The sequence below is a fragment of the Balaenoptera physalus genome (genome assembly GCF_965194825.1).
Source record: "Balaenoptera physalus genome assembly, chromosome: 19".
In the NCBI taxonomy this organism is placed as follows: domain Eukaryota; kingdom Metazoa; phylum Chordata; class Mammalia; order Artiodactyla; family Balaenopteridae; genus Balaenoptera; species Balaenoptera physalus.
This window is the reverse complement of record NC_138900.1, coordinates 1,419,370-1,440,610: the sequence shown is the minus strand read 5'-3', so window position 1 is coordinate 1,440,610 and position 21,241 is coordinate 1,419,370. Positions and strand designations below refer to the sequence as shown.

Genomic DNA, 21,241 nt, shown 5'->3' with positions numbered 1-21,241 from the left:
CAACTACAATTGATTTACTTTTCCCCCCACTCAATTAGTGTTTTCTAGACTGTTAATATCATTGGCATCTTAATGTTTACTTTAGTATTTGTTTTTTTCTTTCATGATGCATAATTATTTTGAGAATCATCTAAGTTGCAGGTGTGAATAGTTCATTTTCTTCAAAAGGGGTTTTGTGGTTTGTTTCCAGTTTTGGCCACCACAAATAAGCTTACTATGAACATGTGCATAAAATTCTTCATATGAATATATGGTTTCATATTCTAAAATGAATGACTGTACCCTTATGCATTCCCATCAACAGTATGGAACCATTCCAGTTCCCCTATAGTCCTCACCAGTACTTGATTGGTATGGTCAGTAGCTAAAATATTGCCTGTTTTAAAGTGTGTAGTATAGTCTGATTGCATTTCCCTAATTCATAATGTTGAACATTTTTATTTTGTTTATTTGCCAGGTGTATGTCTTCTTTGATAAAATGCCTGCCTGTTCCTTTACTTATTAACTGAGAAGACAAATGTGTTGTAACTTCACTTTTCTTCAGTGACTTTGCTGGGTGGAATAAGTGTTTCTGCTATTCACAACATTTAGTTCTCATTATTAACTTTCTCAATTACTTTTAAGTTCTAGACAGTTAATAAAACAACCAATTGAGCCTTATTTTGTTTACCAATTTCCTGGTATAAATACTCCAATTTTGAGCAGAGACAATGTGCTTCAGATATTTAGGGAATAAAGAGGCATGGTGGTCTTAGGTGTGGGGATAGGCAATCAGAGGAAGAGGAATGGTGAGGTAGTCAATGTGTGCAGGTGTATCTGCATTACAGGCTTCATCATGGGATGCATTTTCAGAAATGGAGGCACTTTACATGATCTGAGGGTGGAGTTTTTGGCCATCTGATGTCAAAAGGTCATTCACTGGACACCTGTGCAGGCCAAGTATTAGGTGTTGGTGGTTCCAATCAGTCTTAACCAGCTCAAACTGGACAAGAGCTGACTCCAAGGTTCCTAAGAAACAACTTGTGCCCCCTTTATTACAGTGGCCACTAGGTCAGAGGTGTTACCTACACGGGTGATTAAGGAGTCTTGTGATTATTATTTACCTAGGCCATGTGAAGCTTGGAGCGTATGCAACTAAAGGGTGTGGGGGGAACCACCAAAGAGAGCTTAATCACTGAAGGCAGTTTACAAGCAGAAGGGTTTTAATAATGCTGTTCCCTTATATGTGGTTCTGTAAGACGAGCTCAAGAATTTTAGTTATTGGCTTCTGTTAACCCTGTGGGGCACATTTCAAGGTCATCCAATGTGGACCTGGGAAGACGTGCAGTAAGCACACCTTTCTACTCTATTTCCGTTATACAGATGCCCATAAATAACCTTGAGAACACAGAAAAGAGTAAAATGCAATAAAATAGGAAGAATGTAAGTTTTGACTATTTTCACTTGACCAGTGTAAACAACTACATCACAGGCCTGAGTTGTCCAATCTCTACTCATTCTGAAGAAATATTTGGCACTTACTCGCCCAACTCCTGGGTGATAACCTCTAAACCCTTGAAACATTTGGCCTAATAGGAGTGTCTATTTACCTGGGGCTTTGGGCCATGTCAGGCAGTTTATGCTAATACTGTGATTTATGGCTGGGGGGACAGGGGTTACTTAGGTCTCTCTGTATCAGTTTGACATTTGGAGAAGCTAGATAGTAACTAAGGTCAGCCACACAGGTGCCCCTTGGTCTATGAGACATACTCAAAAAAACTGGACAATATCAAGGCTTATGTGGGGTTCCTGTTTAGTGTGTTGTCACATATGGATGCTGTGAGACTTTTAAGCGAGGGGGTAACTAACTGGAAATGGCAATGTGGTCTCTCCTGGACTGTCCTGTTGCACCATCTTCCTTTGCTGATTTTCACCTGTATCCTTTCACTGTAATAATCTGTAGCCCTTTAATTTAACAGCTTCTGTGAGTTCTTCTATAGAATCTGAGGGTGGTGTTGGGCATGCCAGAACGTAATTGTGTTTTCAAAAGGCTTTGTTAAGTATAATTGGCTTGGGCTTCCCTGGTGGCACAGTGGTTAAGAATCTGCTTGCCAATGCAGGGGACACGGGTTTGACCCCTGGCCTGGGAAGATCCCACATGCTGCGGAGCAACTAAGCCCATGCGCCACAACTACTGAGCCTGTGTGCCACAACTACTGAATCCCGTGTGCCTGGAGCCTGTGCTCTGCAACAAGCCACGACAATAAGAAGTCCACGCATCGCAACGAAGAGTAGCCCCTGCTTGCCGCAACTAGAGAATGCCCGCACACAGCTACGAAAACCCAACACAGCCAAAATAAATTTATTTTTAAAGAAAGTATAATTGGCTTAAAACATTTTAAAAGCACATGGTTTGATAAAGTTTTTGCACATACTTACACTTCTGAAGCCAAAAGTTTTCTCCTGCCATTTATAACTCATCCCCCCTTTAACCTATAGAATTGATACTAGAAAACACTCTTCCTTCTTGCAATAGGTGTTTTAGGATTTGCCCCGTTTCTCAATTTCACCTCTACTGGATCTCATACTATTTGACATGGTGACCAATGTTGGGGAGATAATAAAACAAAATCTGCCCATCCAGAAAATCTCCACAAAGTAGAGAAAGAATATACTTTTACTGTTCCACGAGCACGAAACTAAACTGTGGTGCATGTCACACAGCACCCACTAAAGAGATTGTAAAGACAGAAACCTCACCCCTTTTTGATACACCAAGCAGACAGAGCCCATTCCATGCAACCGCTCAAGATGAACACTCACTTGCCTTCAAGTGAGAGGACTTGACAGCCCCATTTGTTACTGTTTATCCCAATGTGCCTGGGAATTCGGGTGATGCTCTGCAGGAGCTATTCGTCTTTATCCAAAGTAATCCTAGAACTTCTCATCCATGTCTGTATGACTGGAAAGGTGGGGAGCCCGACGCCTCCGTTGCACGCGCGGAGACAGAGACGGAGGCACCATATTCCATGATGTTTTCTTTCCAAACAGGTGGCGCCAGACATTAAAGGAAACACTCCTTGGCTGTGGTGGAAAAAATGTCCACCTATTGAGAAGTGGGAAGCCCTAAAGGGCTGGAGGCGGGGGCTGAACCAATAAAACGACGGCGCCTGCGTTGGGGCCGACCCGCTGCTCACGGAGTCCTCCTGCCCCCGCAGCCCCGAGCTCCCCAGCCGTCCTTCTCCCCGACCCCGGGGCCGTGGGGGAAGAGGCGGCCGGACTCTCCCTCCTGGTTCGCTCGCGGGCAGAGCCGGTCCGTCTGGCCTCCGGATCGGAACCCCGCAAAATCCCACGGAGACGCCTCCGCAGACCCGGCCCCGGGCGAGCCCGCGGCTGAACCTCTCGCGCCCTCCTCCGGCCTCCCCACCCAGCCCGGTTCCCACCTCCGGACGCGAAGACCCCCTCCAGCTGCCCTCGGCGGCCGGAGGGGCCCCGGCGGAGGCTGGTCCATCTGACCGAGCGGCCCCACACCCGGGCCATGAGCACGGCCCCAGCCTCTTCCCCATGGGTCTGCAGCTACAACCTCCGGAGAAAGCACGAGGCGCGCCCGCCCGGCACTATCCCGCCAGTCCCGCGGGCCCCCCAGACCTCTGCCTTGGGCACCGCGGCCGAATCCCTTCCCCCGCAGAGGTCTCCCGAGCTCAGCAAGGAAGGAACCATACAAGAGGGTGGCGAACTGCAAACCAAGGCCTACGAGGAACCAGACCTGACAGCATCTTGATCTTGGACTTCTGGTCTCCAGAACTGTGAGAGGATATGTATCTGCTGTTCAGGCCACCAAGTCTGTGGTATTTTATGATGACAATCCTAGCAAACTAATACAATTACCAATTCACTTATGCATGAGCATTTGCAGAATTATTTTTTCCCTAGCTATTGGCTTTTATCAGTAAAGCTGGTGTTGCTGTGAACATTAGAGTAGAAGCATTTCTGTGGACACAATTTTATTCCTCTTGGAGATAAACCTACAAGTTAGATGGCTGTGTCACATGGTAAGTGCCTCTGTAGTTTTACAGATGTTACTAGTTTTCTAAAGTGGGTTTTAACATTTTGCATTCCAACAGTAATGTATGGGAGTTCTGTTTCACAACTTCACTGACTTGGCATTGTTGGTTTGACCATTCAAGTGAGTATGTACTTGTGTCTCATTGTGGTCTTGATTTGTATTTCCCTAGTGATTAATTATGTTAGCATATTTCACATGCTTATTATTCAAGTGTCTTCTCTGGTGAAATAGATATTCAAAACTTTTACTTTTTTAAAAATTGTTTTTTCTTATTATTGTAAAGGTTATATTAAAATTCTGGACACCAGCTATTAATCAGATGTACTTTGGCTTGTACTTTTTTTAAAATTAATTAATTTATTTTTGGCTGCGTTGGGTCTTTGTTGCTGTGCACGGGCTTTCTCTAGTTGCGGCAAGCGGGGGGCTACTCTTCGTTGAGGTGCGTGGGCTCCTCATTGTGGTGGCTTCTCTTGTTGCAGAGCATGGGCTCCCGGCACGTTGTGGCTCACGGACTCTAGAGTGCAGGCTCAGCAGTTGTGGTGCATGGGCTTAGTTGCTCCGCGGCATGTGGGATCTTCCCGGACCAGGGTTCAAACCCGTGGCCCCTGCATTGGCAGGCAGATTCTTAACCACTGCGTCACCAGGGAAGTCCCCTATAGTAATTCTTAAAATCACATTAAAACCTTTCAAATGTGTTGTCCTTTCCAAAATTTCTTTTGGGTATTTTAGGTCTTTTGAATTTCCATATGAATTTTAGAATCATTTTGTCAATTTCTACCAAAATCACCGGGAATTTGATAATTGTGTGAACCTACAGAACAATTATGGGAGAATAAATTAAAACATCAAGTCCTTAGATTCAGAAACGTAGTATGTCTCAGTAATGTTTTGTAAATTTGCTTAATAGTTTTTGAATATATTTTGTTAAATATATTCCTAAATATTTCATATTTTGATGCTAGAGTAAGGGGTATAGTTTTCCAATTTCCAAACATTTATTGTATACTGACCTTGTATCCTGGCACCTTGACTAATCTATTAGATCTCTTAACTTTTTAAATATATAATTAAGGATGTTCTAAATAGATAAGCATGTCATCTGTGATTAATGACCATCTTGGTTCTTCCTTTACAATTTGTACATTGCTTATTTCCTTTAATTTTCTTATGTCACTGGCACAGACTTTCAGTGCAACATTACATAGAAGTTGTGAGAGTGGACATTCCTGCTTATTCCTAATATTAGGGGGAAAGCATTCAGTCTTTCCCCATTAAGTGTAATGTTAGCTTTAGGTTTCTAATGCTGCCGTATATCAGTTTAAGGAAATTGATTCTGACGCCAGTTCTCTGACACTAACTACCCAGAGTTTGTGTCACTCTAGACATCTGTAAGGGTTCAGTCCTCCACCAGGAAGCCCTCACTTCAGACATGCGCTTCAAGTCGTTGGGTCCAACTGCACTTCTGAACAGCTGGCTATAATTTCAGGGGTTCCCATGATCCCCTCAGGTTCGGTAATTTGCTAGAATGACTCACAGAACTCACTAAAAGTGCTATACCTACGATTCCAGTTTTGTTATAAAGAATACAGCTCAGGAATAGCTAATGGAAAGAATGCAGAGGGCAAGGTATGGGAGGGTCCCAGGTGTGAAGCTTCCATAACCTCTCTCTCTGGGGAGTCAAGGCATATCACTCTCCTGCACATAAATGTGTTCACCAACCAGGAAGCCCCACCAAGCCTTGGAGTCCAGTGTTTCGATTGGAATCTCATTACACAGACACAACTGATTAGATCATGGCCACATGCCTGAACATCTAGCCCCTCTGCTCTCCCCACAGGTCTGTCTGGCTCAGTTTCAAACGTCTAATCATATGATTAGTTTTTCTGGTAACCAGTCCCCATCCAGAAACGTTCTAGGGGCTTACCAAGAGTCACTTCATTAGCACAAGAAAGACTCCTATCACTCCAGGAATTTCAAGATATTTCAAGCTCTGTGCCAGGAACCTGGGACACCTTCTAGTTAATATAGATTAAATTAATATATTTTCAATTGTTAAACCAACCTTATATAGATGATAAATCTCACTAGATTATAATTATTATCAGGAATGTAAAGTTGGCTTTAACAATTGAAAATATACTACACACACACACACACACACACACACTTAATTCCCTAAAATTTTGTGAAGGATTTTTTTGCATCTATGCTCATACATTGGTCTATAATTTTAATTTCATTACCTAGTTTTGCTCTTAGGGTTAATATTGGCTTCTAAAAATTAGTTGGGAGGTGTCCCATATGTTATTACTTATTTTTTGGAAGAGTCTGATGGAATCTTAAATACTCATTAAATATTTGGTAGGATTTGTTAGTGAAACCATCTTGGTCTTAAATTTTAAGTGAGAGGGCTTCTTACATTTAAACGTAGATTACCATTACTAGTAATTTGGAAATACTGATTGAATGTCTTTAATGAACAAAGGATTTTTAAGATTATCTATTTCTTCTTGGGAACCTGACCAGGGAACCTGGTCAGTTGTTATCTTTCAATGAATTTTTGTCCTCCACATTTCCATTTACTGGGAAAGAGTCATTTAAAATAATCACACAGGGACTTTCCTGGTGGTCCAGGGGTTAAGACTCCACACTTCCAATGCAGGGGGCACGGGTTCGATCCCCGGTCAGGGAACTAAGATTCTGTATGCTACGCGGCGCAGCCAAAAAAATAAAATAAAATAAAAGAATCACACATTACCCATTATGTTTCAAAGATATCTAGTGCTATACCTTCTTTCCTTGCTCATATTTGTAAATGTGTGATTTCTCTTTTTTTTCTGATGTGGTTTGGAGATGTTATCAATTCTACTAATTTATTCAAAGTGTCTGCCTTAGGGGGAATTCATCGATTTTCTTGAAAAAAATTAACAACATAGGGCTTCCCTGGTGGCGCAGTGGTTGGGAGTCTGCCTGCCAATGCAGGGGATACGGGTTTGAGCCCTGGTCTGGGAAGATCCCACATGCCATGGAGCAACTACGCCTGTGAGCCACAACTACTGAGCCTGCGCGTCTGTCTGGAGCCTGTGCTCCGCAACGAGAGGCCCCGATAGTAAGAGGCCCGCGCATCGCGATGAAGAGTGGCCCCCGCTTGCCACAACTAGAGAAAGCCCTCGCACAGAAACGAAGACCCAACACAGCCAAAAATAAATAATAAATAAATTTTTAAAAAAACAACATATGTGAAACTGATTCTTAATACACTGGATGTCAAGCAAATAACAATGACCTATGAAAGAGGGCAAACGATGTGAGCCACGTGGCCGTCCCAGCTTACTATGAAAAGAAATTCCCAGGCCCTAATACAAAAATGCTGAGTCCAGTCAGACACCAAAAGTCACCCTGAGTTGAGACAAAACTTAGAATCTGGGCCTGCTAAGGTGTCTGGAGTCCAACAGAACACAGTACAGGAGAGAGAAAACTTCAGAAACATACAGAGGGTCATCCTCAAGTATGACCTCATGTACATCAGTACATCCTCATGTACTAATCTGTACATGCAGGCAGGAAATAACCAGAGGCTGGGTAAAGAAACACCCAAAAGGATTCAGTGAAACATTTTCCAAGGCTAATGTAGAGAATGGAATAGCACCTGTTCTAAACAGCTTAAATGGGAATCCTTATGAAGCATGAGGTAGAGAATACAGAATGATTGTGTCTCAGTAGGGGGAGAGAAATTAGCCTTAAAATGAATGCTGCAGTAATTCAACCTAAAAATGTTTGGAATCAAGATCCCAAAAGATCATATTGCTTCCACGGAACTTAAACAATACCAAGAATATCTACTGAAATGGAAGTATTTTCAGTACCCAAAAAGGCAAAATTGAGTGTTCAGTCAAAACTACACAATGTTAACAGTATCTGACAAGACAGACTTTAGGGCAAAGAATATTACTGTAGATAAAGAGGACCCTTTCTTAATGATAAAAGAGATCTACTCATTAAGTGGACATAACAGTAGGAAATGTTTATTCACCTAATAAAAAGACTTCAAAATACACAAAGCAAAACCTGATAGAACTAAACCTGATAGAGAAATAGGCAAATCAATTTTTATATTCAGAGATATCAACAACCTTATTCAAATAATTGACAGACACTACTCCCCCCCCCCACCACCAGTAAGGATACAGAAAACTTAGACATTATCAACCGTCTTAACTGAGTTGACATTTGTAGAACGCTCCATCAAACAAGAACACAATATACATTCATTTTAAGCTAACATGAAATACAAGATAACCCATATTCTGGGCCATAAAAAAATATCAATAAATGTAAATAATTCAAGTCATAAAGTATACACTTTGACTGCAATGAATTAAATTAGAAATCAATTACCAAAAAGATAAGGAAAATCCCAAATAACACACTTCTAAAAAGAACCATGTGTCAAAGAAGAAATTTAATAGGAAACCAGAGAAGATTTTAAATGTAGTTAAAATGAAAATACAACATATCAAATTTTGTGGGAGGCAACTAAAGCAGTTGTTACAGAGTGACTTTTAGAATTTAGCACCTATGTTAGGAAAAAACCCAAAAGTTTCAAATGAAGGATCTCAGGTTCTATGTTAAAAAGTAGCAGAAGAACAGAAATGAAATACAATAAAAGCAAAAGGCAATGGTAAAAGTCAAAATGCGGGGAAAAAAAAAAGGAACAGGAAAAAACAGAAAAATCAGTGAAATCAAGTGCTTTCAGAAGATCAATAAAGCTGATAAACTACTGATGAAGAAAAAAAGAGAAATATAGACATTACCAGTGACGGGAATAAGAGAGGTGGCATCACTACAGATTCTACAGGTACTAAAATAATAAAAGGATAGCTTGAAAAATTTGACTACTTAAATAAACAAACTCTGAGAAAGATACAAACCACCAAAGCTCACTGTAGAGGGGGGGGGGGAAAAAGATAAATTCTATAAACCTATGTTCACTATGGAAATTAAAATTATAGTTAGAAACCTTCCCACAAAATAGACTCCAGGCCCAAATACTTCACTGGTGAATTCCACCAAACAATTAATAAAGAAATAATGTCAATTCTTCACAAACTCTTCCAGAAAATTGAAGAGCAGGGGACACTTAACCAACTTATTCTGTAAAGCCAGCATTACACTGATAGCAACCAAACCCATGCATTAAAAAAATTAGAGACTAACATCCCTCATGAGCATAGATGCAAAAATCTTTAAAAAAAAAAAAAAAAAAGAAAACCAGCATATAAAATTCAACAATGAATAAAAGAGTAGTACATCATGACCAAATGGGGTTTACCTGAGAAATGTAAGGTTGGTTTAACTTTTGAAATCAGTCAATATGATTCCTCATTAAAAGACAAAAAAGGTAAAAAAAGAAAAACAACTATGATTGTGATCACCAGTATTCAAGAAACGCTCCCACAAATCCCTACCTCTTTGTATTCTCACTGTTGTAAAGTGAGTCCCCTTGCACCCTGAACCAGGATTAGTCTGTGTTACCCACAGAGTAAGTCAGAAACGATGGCACATCACTTCCAGGTGAAGGTTATGAGCCACAGATACCGTGGCTTCGTTCCCGTGAGTTCTCTCCTGGGTCACTTGCTTTGGAACTATTTCTCTAAAGTGGAATACTTTAAGCAAAAGTATGGATGAAAAAGAATGAATTATTGATACACAGAACACTGATAAACCACAACATAATTATGCAGAGTTTGAAAAGCCATATATATACTAGTACCTTTTAAATTATTCTATACACATACACACACATTTAAAATTCTAGGAAATCCAAACAGATCTAGAATGACAGAAAGCAAGATGAAGTGGTTGCCTGGGAATGGGTGAGGGCGAGAGATATTATAAAAGGAATCAGGAAACTTGGTTTCAAAGGTGCAAACATGTATCGAAACTTATCAAATTATACACTATAAATATGTGCAATTAATTGCAGAAAATGTTTAGATTGCTCGGACTGTAACTGTAGCTGTAAGATTATGAGACACAAATATGAGTCCTGAGAATTTCCATAAACCCTCATACCAAAGTCACAGTGATGGCAACATTTGTGGATACGCCTTTAGAAGAGTTATATTCCCTATAGTTGGCTATAGTCTCCCAACTTCCTATTTATCAGATGTCCTTTTAGGGGAAAGTGACATGTGCCTACCAAATAATAGATTTCAGGGAGGCTGGTAGGTCCCAGGGAATCAAACTCTCCTAAAGAGCGCTGGGGAATATGAAGCATTCCCTGGGAACAAGGGACCCAATTCATGCTGCTCCCAGGCACATCAGAAGTTGTCATGACAAATGCCCATTGCTCAAGAAGACCTTGGTCACACAAATCATCTTGGCATACAGGACACATGATTAGGCCTGCAAAGATTGGTATTCTTTCCAAGGAGGCCTTGAGTAGCAATGCAAATTAGGCTGAAACTAGAATAAGAGCTGTTCTTTCTTCACCATTCTGCAAATACCACTGAGACACAACAGTTGAACCTCTCACACAAGCTGTTCATTCTTTCAGGCTGGCAGAGCCCAATTCCGTTCTCAACTCAACCCACAAAGTGAACAGAATCCCCAGGATTAAAGGTAGTTAAAAACTAAGGCATTTGTTGCAAAACCAGAAGAATATGAGGCAGACAATTCCCAAGTTAGGTGACTTGGGGGCTGGACAAATCCATCACGAGTGCCACATGAGACCAATAAAGTCTGAAAAATGGAAATCTCTGCAAGCAGCCAGCAGAACAAAGCTTACGTTCTTCTGGCCAAAATTGGGTCACATCCATGCTTAACCAGTAGGGGGGCAGGAAGGAGTGAGGATCTTCAATGGGCTCAGGCTACCAATGATTCCCTCCAGGGAAGGGAGGAAGAGCAGAGATCTTGCCCATCAAAGCACGCTGGGGTGACTTACGCACAATGTGGCACCCTGCTGTTGCATAGACACATGGATTCTTTCAGAGACACTGGCAGTGATATGCTTCTGGCAAGTGTGCAGAGGCCTCTCACAGTGAACAAAGGCATGTTACGAAGTGCAATATTGCTCCAGAAACCTTCCCATATAGCTGGCACACAGAAGAATCTCCTCAGGGTGGGAGTTCAAATGTATGAGACTCATCTTCCAGCTGATGGCTACTCACACAGGCTACTCTCAGAGCTTCTCTCTGGTGTCACCCACTATGGCATATTCCCTGCTATCCTAAGGTGTTTCTCCAGCATGAACTTTCCAATGTCTGATGAGGGAAGCCCTTTGCCTGAAGGCCTTCCCACACTCACTGCACTTATACGGTCTTTCTCCAGTGTGGATTCTATGGTGCTGAACAAGCACATGTTTGTGGCTAAAGGCTTTTCCACACTCACTGCATACATACGGCTTTTCGCCATTGTGAACTCTCTGGTGTGCAATAAGGTCAGAACTTTGGCTGAAGAACTTCCCACATGCAATGCACTCATAAGGCCTTGCCCCAGTATGAACACTCCAGTGCTTAATGAGTCTGTATTTGTGACCAAAGTATTTCCCACATTCGCTGCACTCATAAGGCCTTTCTCCAGTATGGATACTCTCATGCTGAACAAGTGTGGATTTGTGACTGTAGGCTTTCCCACATTCACTGCATTTGTAAGGCCTTGCTCCAGTATGGACTCTCTGGTGTACAATAAGGTTAGAGCTATGATTAAAAACTTTCCCACATATGCCACACTCGTAAGGCATTTCTCCAGTGTGGATTCTCTGGTGCTGCGCAAGTATGGGTTTGCGGCTGAAGGTTTTCCCACATTCACTGCACTCATAAGGCCTTTCTCCAGTGTGGACTCTCTGGTGCTGAACAAGTGAGTCTTTGCGGCTGAAGGCTTTCCCACATTCATTGCACTTGTAATGCCTTTGTCCACTGTGAAAGGCCTCTGCACACTTGGTGTTACTTTGTGGCTTCCACTTACTAAGAGGGGCATGGTGCTGGCACATGCTTGAGCTAGTGGGGAAGTCCTTACAACCCTCCCCTGTGGTAAAGGGCATGCCCAGTGATTGGACAGAGCAGCCGTTCACAAGAAAGGCCCTACCCTCATCCCCTCTGCATGGTTTCTCTCCACTGTGCTGCTTCTGGTGGTGAAGGTTTGCACTGAACCAGAGTTGTTTCCCACATGCCACACACATGTGTGGTTTTTGCCCAGGGTGTGTTTCCTGGTGCTCAGCCAAGTACAAAACATCTTTCAAGATCGGGCCACATGTCTCACAGGGGTGGGCCTTCTGGGAAGACAGAATCGTCTTAGGAATCGTGACCTGTGACACTCCTTTTACAGAAACGCTCTGCTCAAAATGTATCTCCTCCTCCTCCATTCCATGCGAACAACCTGAAAGCAGACAAATGCTGGTGAAGGACACATTGACACTGGTGGGAAGAGGCAGTCTCATTACAAATGTGTGTCTATCAGAACTAAGATGAAGGTCTGCTATCAGACAAGAGGCCAGAGCTCAAGTTGAGTAAAGGGCTGCTATGCAGTAGTTGGCATCTAAAGGTCACAGGATGGAAGTGGCCTTGATGGGGAGAGGACACAAATGTGGGGAACAACCTAGGAAGAACAGGGTGTCTAATGAAGTCATCCACAAATGGATTTTAGCAAGGCCTTGGCTGCTAGGGAGATGTGCAGAAGGGTGTGTTCCCTGAATAGGTACAATCAAATAGACTAGGTGGTATTTAAGAATTATTTGAGGTGTGTGCACATTTCATGACACATTAAGCATATAAGCCAGTTTTGGAAAGCAGTGGAGAGGAACAGCTGAGATGGGGGCAGAGGTGGGGAACAGTCAAAGGCTAAAAGTCAGAGCATAAAAGATAAGTGTGTAAGTGGGAAAGTAAAGATAGGAATGAAGTGTGGCCATTGGCCTTGGCACTCAAACAACTGTGGGCACAGAGAGGTTGGGGAATGATTAGAACCCAGCCCGACATCACACTTTTCCCCAGCTCCCACTCACCGGGGCCACCCCCACTCTGAGCCTCTCTGGTCATGGCTGGAGTCATGTCGGCCCAGTCAGATAGCCAGGGCTCACTGTCCAGCTCCAGTGGGGCAACCCCATGGAACATGGAAGATGCATATCCTAAGGAAAAGACAGGTAAATGGCTAGCACTGGTCTGGGTGACCCACCCCTCAGAGAAGACAACTAAATACTATAAAAATAACTCTGAAGTAGTGTCTTGCAGGAATAGCCTAGTGGTCCCAACAAGTAGTGACCATATTGGTCCTTGCAATTCCTGACATAGGCAGGCTATTAGAAATGTCAGCCAGAGGAAGAGGGTAGAACCTGGGGCACAGGGATGGGATGGATCTGGACAGAGGCACCCAGTCAGGGAGAGAACAAACTGGAGATGATCCACTGGGTGACAACAGGACGCTTCATGCCTGCATCCATCCATGTAAGCCTTCAGCACAGCAGGTACTGGGACTGTTCAGAAGTCAGAGGTGCTAGTGCACAAAGCTCACACCTGGCATCCACAGCACCTACCCTAGGGAACGGGGGAGGGAGGTAATGCCTATGGCTCTGACAGAAGAAACAGGGAAGGGGGAGAGCCCAGTCCAGGGCACTGCAGGGGATGTGAGGGCCTTACCCAGTGAGGCCATAAGGGCAAAGTTCTCCAGCATCACTTCGCGGTACAGGAGCCTCTGAGCCTCATCAAGGAGCCCCCACTCCTCCTGGGAGAAGTACACGAACACGTCCTCAAAGTTCACTTTCCCCTGCCACAATGGGGAGAGCCGAGTCTGTGAGTAGTCTCTCTCCTAAGGACCCCCATCTTGCCCCCACAGAGCTCCCTTCAGCATTCCTTCCGACCTACGTCCTCAACTCATTGCAAATACCAGGGCCAGGTGCCACATATGTCTGCTCTCTCCTTAAGGTCCCTTTGATCATGGTTTCCACCCACACCACCAACAGGCAGGTGGGCAGAAAGGCACCATCTAAGCTCTGGGGCTGGCATGTGGGGCCGCACCGCATCCCCACCCATATCCTTCCAGCCAGTTCTCCTGGAGTTGCTAAGACCATGCTTACCAGACAACCAAAGTTGAGCTCCTCTTTCTCCCATAAGTCCCCAACACCAGAGACCAAGTGCCATCAGTTCATACTCTTTTTCCACATGCACACCAGTCTTTTGGATCACTCTCAATCTCACAACTCTGGCCCCCCACCCAGTTGTTGGTCACCATCACCTTCCTGGCTCATTAACTGCAATGCTGTTGTGATTGTAGATTCTCCCTTGTAAACCTATGTACACACCATCTTCTGCTTTTTGGATGTCTCCATCCTGAGCCCCTCCACAGGACTTCAGCCCTGTGTCCAGCAGCTCACTTGACACCTCCACTCAGTGTTCTCTGGAACATCTCAGACTCTTCACATGGCCACAAATAAACTCCTGATACCCATGCGGAGTTCCTTCAACCACTAACTTGCCCATCTCAACCGAGGGAGCTTCTACCCTTGTGACTGATAAGGCCTACCACCTTGGGGCTGTCTCTTTCACACATCAGAAAATATGACCCAGTCACTTTTCCCATCTACACAGCCAGCCCTCTGGGCCATCCATTACCACTCACCTGGAATACTGAAGCAGCCTCCTCCCCGGTCTCCTTGTCACTATCCTAATTCCCTCTTCCATCACCACACACAGTCTGTTCTCCACTTGGCATCCAGAGAGAGGCTGTTAAAACCTTGATAAGATTACCTCCCTCCTCTGCTCCACACCCGCCATGGCTACATCACCCTCAGAACAGAGGCCTTGCTTGTCAGCTGGCCATTTCAGGCCTGACTCCTGCCCATCTGCTCTTGATCGCTACCAGATGTGGTGGAGACCTGTAGTTTCTTGAAAACTGCCATCTCAATCTCTCCTTCAATTATTTGCACATGCTGGTTCCTGTTCCTGAAACAAACTTCCACATCTTATTCCAGTGGTCACCAGAAAACGGGAACCCTTGCATGTAACCCCTGGTCTAGACTCAGAACCCTGGGCTTCTCAGACTCAAGAGCTGGGAGAGTACAAGTAAAGTGTTCGGGACTTCCCTGGTGGCGCAGTGGTTAAGAATCTGCCTGCCAATGCAGGGGACATGGGTCTGAGCCCTGGTCCGGGAAGATCCCACATGCCATAGAGCAACTAAGCCCACGCGCCACAACTATTGAGGCTGCGCTCTAGAGCCCGCGAGCCACAACTACTGAGCCCGCGCACCACAACTACCTAAGCCCGCATGCCTAGAGCCTGTGCTCTGCAACGAGAAGCCACTGCAGTGAGAAGCCTGCGCGCCGCAACCAAGAGTAGCCCCCGCTCGCAGCAACTAGAAAAAGCCCGCGCACAGTAACGAAGACCCAACGCAGCCAAAAATAAATAAATAAATAAATTTATTTTTAAAATGTAGGGGCTTCCCTGGTGGCGCAGTGGTTGAGAATCTGCCTGCCAATGCAAGGGACACGGGTTCGAGCCCTGGTCTGGGAAGATCCCACATGCCGCGGAGCAACTGGGCCCGTGAGCCACAACTACTGAGCCTGCGCGTCTGGAGCCTCTGCTCCGCAACAAGAGAGGCCCGCGCACCGCGATGAAGAGTGGCCCCCCACTCGCCGCAACTGGAGAAAGCCCTCACACAGAAACGAAGACCCAACACAGCCAAAAATAAAAATAGTAAAAAAAAAAAAAAAAAAAAATGTAAAGTTTTCTGTGACACCACAATCCTGAAGCCCTCATGGCTGGGGGTGGAATCGATGAGAGCCTGGACATCCTCCCCTCACCTGTATAAAGCCCATAATTACTACTGAGATCAGGGGAACCTGTGGGAAGAGGGAGACTATGAGAGACAAGCAACCACGAAAGAGGCCCAAGGGCTCAGGCCTATCTTCTACTCCTGCCCTGCCACAGACCTGGGGCTGTCTATCCTCTGAGCCTCAGTCCTCAGGGCCACATACCAGCTGTATTGCCTTGGACTATGTCTCAACCTTTCTGGGGCCCACAGTCCGCACCCTCACCTGAAGTCTGTACACACCTGGGCAGTCTACGAAATACTTTTTAAACCATCAGATATTGTCTCTCTGTTCAGAACCTTCCGTAGCTCCCATCACCCTGAGAATTGAGGCACAGCTGCTCGGACTCTTGATCTTTTCAGACACCAAAGGCCCCAGGTTTCCCAAATGCTGCGGCTGTGTCGCACCTCCAAGCCTCTGCACATGCGGGCCCCTCGCCTGTAACATCTTTCCACATCCCATCATGCTGGCTGTCAGAAATGGGACCCGACCAAGAGAGCCCCCACTGTCTGGACACATGGTCCTGAGTTGCAGGGCCCTGAGGCGTCCCTCATTCGAGGCTTCAGGATTCAGAGATGGAGGTCGGGGGAAGGACCGAGGGGTGCAGCACCCACCTGCGCCAGGTCCGTCAGCACGGCGGCTGCCATCGGCACCTGCAGACTGGGGAGGGGGAGGGGAGTAGCTGGAGAGCGACAGGTGCGAGGTCCCGGGCTCCGGCGGCCGGGTCACCTGAGCGGTGCCACTGCCGATCCTCAGGTCCGTCTCTGTTTAGGGCAGACAACGCCTCTCGCGTTTTCCCTGTCCTGTCACCTCAGGTGTGACGCCGCGTTCCGGAGACGGACTCCGTGGACTAATCCGAAAGCAAACAAAATGTCCACCCAAGACGGGGAAAGGAAGTCCCGCCCCGGCGTCCTCCGTACGAACGGAAACGCCCCTTTACTGGGCCTTCATTGGCCCAGAGCCGCCAAGGCTCCTAGGTAATGTAGTTCCCACAGCACTAACGATGGAGTGGGACCCTCGCGCCACCTCCAGGTCAAAGGCGGAGCCATCTAGCCAGCGGCGCCTAGAAATTGCATCTTTTAGTTTGAGGATTAGGCGGAGCGTTGCTTCCTCTTAAAGGAGACGCACCCATATTTCCGGTGAGTGTAGTCTGTAACACATCACAAAAATGTTCAGAAACATATTATTTGGGGCTTCTTTACATAGAGAATGCTCACCAGAAAAATCAAATGCACACACCATATACTAATGTCGCTCAGACCTCCATAGCTGGAAGCTAATAAATAGTATTTGTTATCAAATATACACAACGTAGTGCGAAGCGCTTGGGTTAGTTGTGTGGGCCTCAGCATTTAGAATCAGGAACAAGAGCAGAGACTCCGGACACGGGCACCACGTTGTGTAAGTGCAATAGGGATGTGGGACACTGATGAACAGGTGGACAATGCTGGTGTCTCTGGTTACCTCAGAAAATATTTCTTCTGCCTTTATAATCAGAGATTGTGTCTAACCCAGTGAGTAATACTTTTTACAAGAAATGCCACCGAGCCCACGCTCGTTCTGCTCGCCTCACGACAGGCCAATAAATTGGGAGACGAGCTGTTGGAGCAAGGAATAACTTTAATCGGAAAGCGAGCAGACCCAGAATAAGGCAGACTGGTGTCTCAAAAAATCCATCTTCCCTCAGTCCGGATTCCGGCTCCTTTTATAAAAGAGGGGGAGGGGCCCACTGCGGTGCTGACCAATGGCTGAGGGGGTCTGCTATAGGTAGCGCCTGCCCCGCCCCTATTACAGAAATATTTCTCACTCTGTATACACAGACGTATTCAATTCCTTTTAGGTATCTTACAAAGATCTGAAAAGAAAAGTGACGGAAGAAATGTTCACTTCTTAAGGTATGGGGAAGTCATTCTGGCTTATATATAATTTAACTTCAACTTCAGGCTAACCAAAACAGCCTGTTTGTGGCCAAATATGCACTGTACATCTGCTTTAATTATTAAAGAAAAAGGCACATTGACCAGAAGTAAGGAATGTCCATTTTAAAGATAAAGATTAAAGGCCTCCCTTCCAGGGATGCTAATGCTAGTACTCCTTTGATCATAAGACTTTCTTCCCAGGTGGCAAAGCCATACAGAGTTGTGTATGTGCTGATCTGTTTTTGTTTTTTTGAAACGTTGAAGGAGTGTATCCCTGACTTGTTTGATGTTCCTTGTTATAACAAGATATAAAACTGTGCTCAAAACCATGCTTCTCTAGAGCAGTTCCTCAGAGTAATCTGAGAAGCTGTCTCCTGGGCTATAGTCCTCAGTTTGGATCAAAAAAACCTCTTTTCTATTCCCATTGTAGATTGTTTATTGATTATTTCCCATCGACAAAGGTAATTTACGAAATGTCATTTGTCAATTAGAAGGACAATAAGAATTGTTTCTGTGCAGAAGAAATAACTACCATACTAAATTTCTATACACAGGAAAAATGCCTTTTAAGAAAGTGTGATGTAAGACTATTTGAGGATAAAAATGACGACTGTAATGGAAAGCAAACCTACAGAAAATAAAATTCTAAACAGAATTTTCTAAACTGACAATAATATTCAAGTACAAAGAAGGCTGATCCAGACGAAAAGTCTGCAATGAGAGTTGGAATGAGGATTGAGAGAAGTGTGCATCTTTTGATTAAAATAACTGCTCGTTATCTGTGTAAAACATGAATATGTCTCCTTATAGAGTTAAAGTGATGGAATTCCATGCATAACCTCAGAACATATACATTGAGAGGAGGCTAGTTGCTTAATGTTCTAAATCCCTTATATTTCCAAGCAGGAATAAATGTATTTCTAACCCTATACTCTAATGTATTAAATAAGCTTTTGCAATTTTTAGCTTAAATATAATAAATACAACGAGAATATACTTTTCAAACTAGAAGAGGAAAAATTTGGAATATAAATCATCAATAGAATGGTAAAAACAATAGTAAAAAAATGGAACTAGTCCTATGAGGTGGATTTGTCACCTAGGTTAATATGAGGAAACTGAGGCAGCAAAGGTTCAATGACTTACTCTCAGCTATGGCTGTTAAGTAGCACATCTGGGAATGGAGTCCACAGAGCCACAGCTTTAACCACTGCCCAACACAGCCTCCAATCCAATGTCATCTATCTGGCCCCTTCTATGCTGGAGAAATGAGGTCATGGAAAATTCAACTGCCCAGGTAACTGACATGACAGGGATAAGTCTTGCCTTTTCTTTGTCCCAGAAATATTAGCCTTCAGCTTTATTTATTCCCTAAACATGTTTTTCCTGGGCACTGACCAAGAAACCAGAACAGGAAAAGCCCTGCCAGCCCACAGATACAGAGTGTTTGAGGGGGGTAACTCTCATTGCCTGAGCCTTGCTCTGTCATCACAACCATCCACATGTCCTGTCACATCTGCTTCCCAACACCTCCAACTCCACCCCCGTGGGCCGGTCTACCAACAGTACATTTCTGGACTACAAAACAGCCTCCACCCCGTATCAGCATTAGTTCTTGCTCTACCTCAGCTCATGCTCCACACATCAGACAGACGGTGATTTCAAAACAAATCAGGTTATATTTGGCAAATTTGAGTGGACCAAAAGTACACCGGTGTGGGACTTCCCTGGTAGTCTAGTTGTTAAGACTCTACACTTCCAGTGCAGGGGGCGTGGGTTCCACCCAAGGTTGGGGACCTAAGATCCCACATGCTGCATGGTGCGTCCAAAAAATTATTTTTAAAAAGCAAAAAAAAAAAAAAAAAAAAAAAAAAAAAAAAGCACATCGGTGGCCAAAGGGGCAAAGGTCTCAGTGTTTCCTGTTACCTAGCCTCCAAAATTTAGCTTTGGTGTTAGTAACACACTTCCCATTATCAGTTAGCATTGATCATGCACAACCTTGCCCTGTCTGTGGTCAGCCTCATTGTAAATCTATGTGGTGACAAAATCCAGGAGAGGCATAGCAGCTTCCTGAAGTCCCACACAGCAAACCTGAGGTAGACTCAGACACATAGCCCATGCTCTCTGCTCTAGTCGTCTCCTGCAGGTGAGTGGAGGCCTCTTTCTTCTTTATGGAGTAAACAAAATATTGACAGCTTTCAGGAATGGAGTTGTGGATTTCATCCAGAAGGAGTAACAGCTGTGGAGTCCTACTGATTACTCTTATAGCCCAGAGTCTGGCGAAAGTATTCAAAGTATCCAATCCTAGCCTTACTCGGTGTACCTACTCAGCCTCACCCAGCCCTTTCCATGACAACTCCAATAAAGGCTCTGGGACATGCTTTCCCCCTCCCCCTTCTGCCTCATGATCCACCTTGGTGCTTCCCCATGTGGCCCTGCATGGCATGCCCTGCCTCCTGTTTCTAGGGATCTGTGTGTAATCTTCCTTCATGAAAATTATTTGTGTCTGTCTGTGTTACCATACCTGATTAAAACAAATCCGAGGTACATTTTCAGACAGTAGATAATCATTTTACCTAAAGTAAATGATTAAATAGTCTGTTCTTTCCTCATTAATCAAGTTATTTCAAATTCCACACCCATTTGAAGCTGTTTTAGTCTGTTGAGATCATCCATTTATCAATTCCTGTGACAAAATTAAACTGTTTCAGCCTCACACCACACTTTGTGGAGAGAGTCCTCCTCACCGCTGACTAACCATGAGCACCCAGATCTAGAAGAATTCTTCTGCCGAGATGGAGGCCGCTGTCAGCCGCCTGATCAACCCGCACCTGCAGGCCTCGTCCACTTACCTCTCCCTGAGCTTCTACTCTGAAGCTGACGAGGTGGCTCTGGAGGGTGTGGGCTGCTTCTTCTGGGAGTTGGCTGAGTAGAAGCGCGAAGGCGCCCAGCTTCTCTTGAAGATGTGGAAGCAGTGGGGCAGCTGCACCCTGGTCCAGGACGGGCAGAAGCTGTCCCCGAACGAGCGGAGCACCAGCGTGGACCCATGGAGGCCACCATAGCCCTGGAGAAGAGCCTGAACCAGGCCCACTTGGATCTGCATGGCTTGGGTTCTGCGAGCCGCAGACGCCCAGCTCTGTGAGTTCCTGGAGAGCCGCTTCCTGGAGGAGGAGACAAAGCTCCTCAAGAAGATGGGCGACCGTCTGACCAACCTGCGCAGGCTGGCTGGCCCCCAGGCCGGGCTGGGTGAGTGTCTCTTCCAAAGGCTCTCCTGCGAGCGCGACTAGGAGCCTCCGGAGCCCAGCGGCCTCTGCGGGACCCCTCTGTCTCCGTCCTCCTCAAGATCTCTGCCCGAGCCTCTTCCTTCAGCCAGGAGGCAACTTTTTAACCACCCTGAAACCTTCACCTGAGCCGTGGTGCCAAATAGAAACAAAGAATGTTCTTTTGCAGAGGGGAAAAAAGCTAGGCTGTGATTAA

At 45.0% G+C, this 21,241-nt stretch overlaps 2 protein-coding genes and 1 pseudogene across 3 annotated transcripts in view; 2 read left to right on the top strand and 1 right to left on the bottom strand.

Moving 5' to 3' along the window:
• The window catches only part of LOC309648310 (zinc finger protein 419-like), a 20,210-nt gene extending 10,856 nt beyond the window's left edge, over window positions 1-9,354 (top strand). Inside the window, exon 4 of the transcript XR_014256549.1 lies at window positions 2,100-9,354. The gene's annotated coding sequence lies outside the window, so the exon portion shown is untranslated. The remainder of the gene's footprint in view (window positions 1-2,099) is intronic.
• On the bottom strand, window positions 8,049-20,543 carry ZNF772 (zinc finger protein 772). Its single transcript, XM_082436631.1, has 4 exons — window positions 16,460-20,543; window positions 13,678-13,804; window positions 13,047-13,169; window positions 8,049-12,424 (listed from the first exon to the last, which is right to left on the bottom strand). Exons 1-4 carry the CDS (start codon window positions 16,490-16,492, stop codon window positions 11,277-11,279), a joined length of 1,431 nt encoding a protein of 476 aa, XP_082292757.1. The 5' UTR covers window positions 16,493-20,543; the 3' UTR covers window positions 8,049-11,276.
• Window positions 19,041-21,241, top strand: LOC309649588 (ferritin light chain pseudogene; annotated as a pseudogene). The gene is made up of 2 exons: window positions 19,041-19,061; window positions 20,542-21,241. The product of its transcript is annotated as a ferritin light chain pseudogene (transcript).

Coding starts and splice junctions, on each gene's coding strand:
- ZNF772 (XM_082436631.1), bottom strand. CDS start 16,492: ATGGCAGCCGCCGTGCTGACGGACCTGGCGCAG. Junction 13,805..16,459: donor TGCTGACGGACCTGGCGCAG/GTGGGTGCTGCA, acceptor CCATTGTGGCAG/GGGAAAGTGAACTTTGAGGA. Junction 12,425..13,046: donor TCAGAGTGGGGGTGGCCCCG/GTGAGTGGGAGC, acceptor GTCTGCTTTCAG/GTTGTTCGCATGGAATGGAG.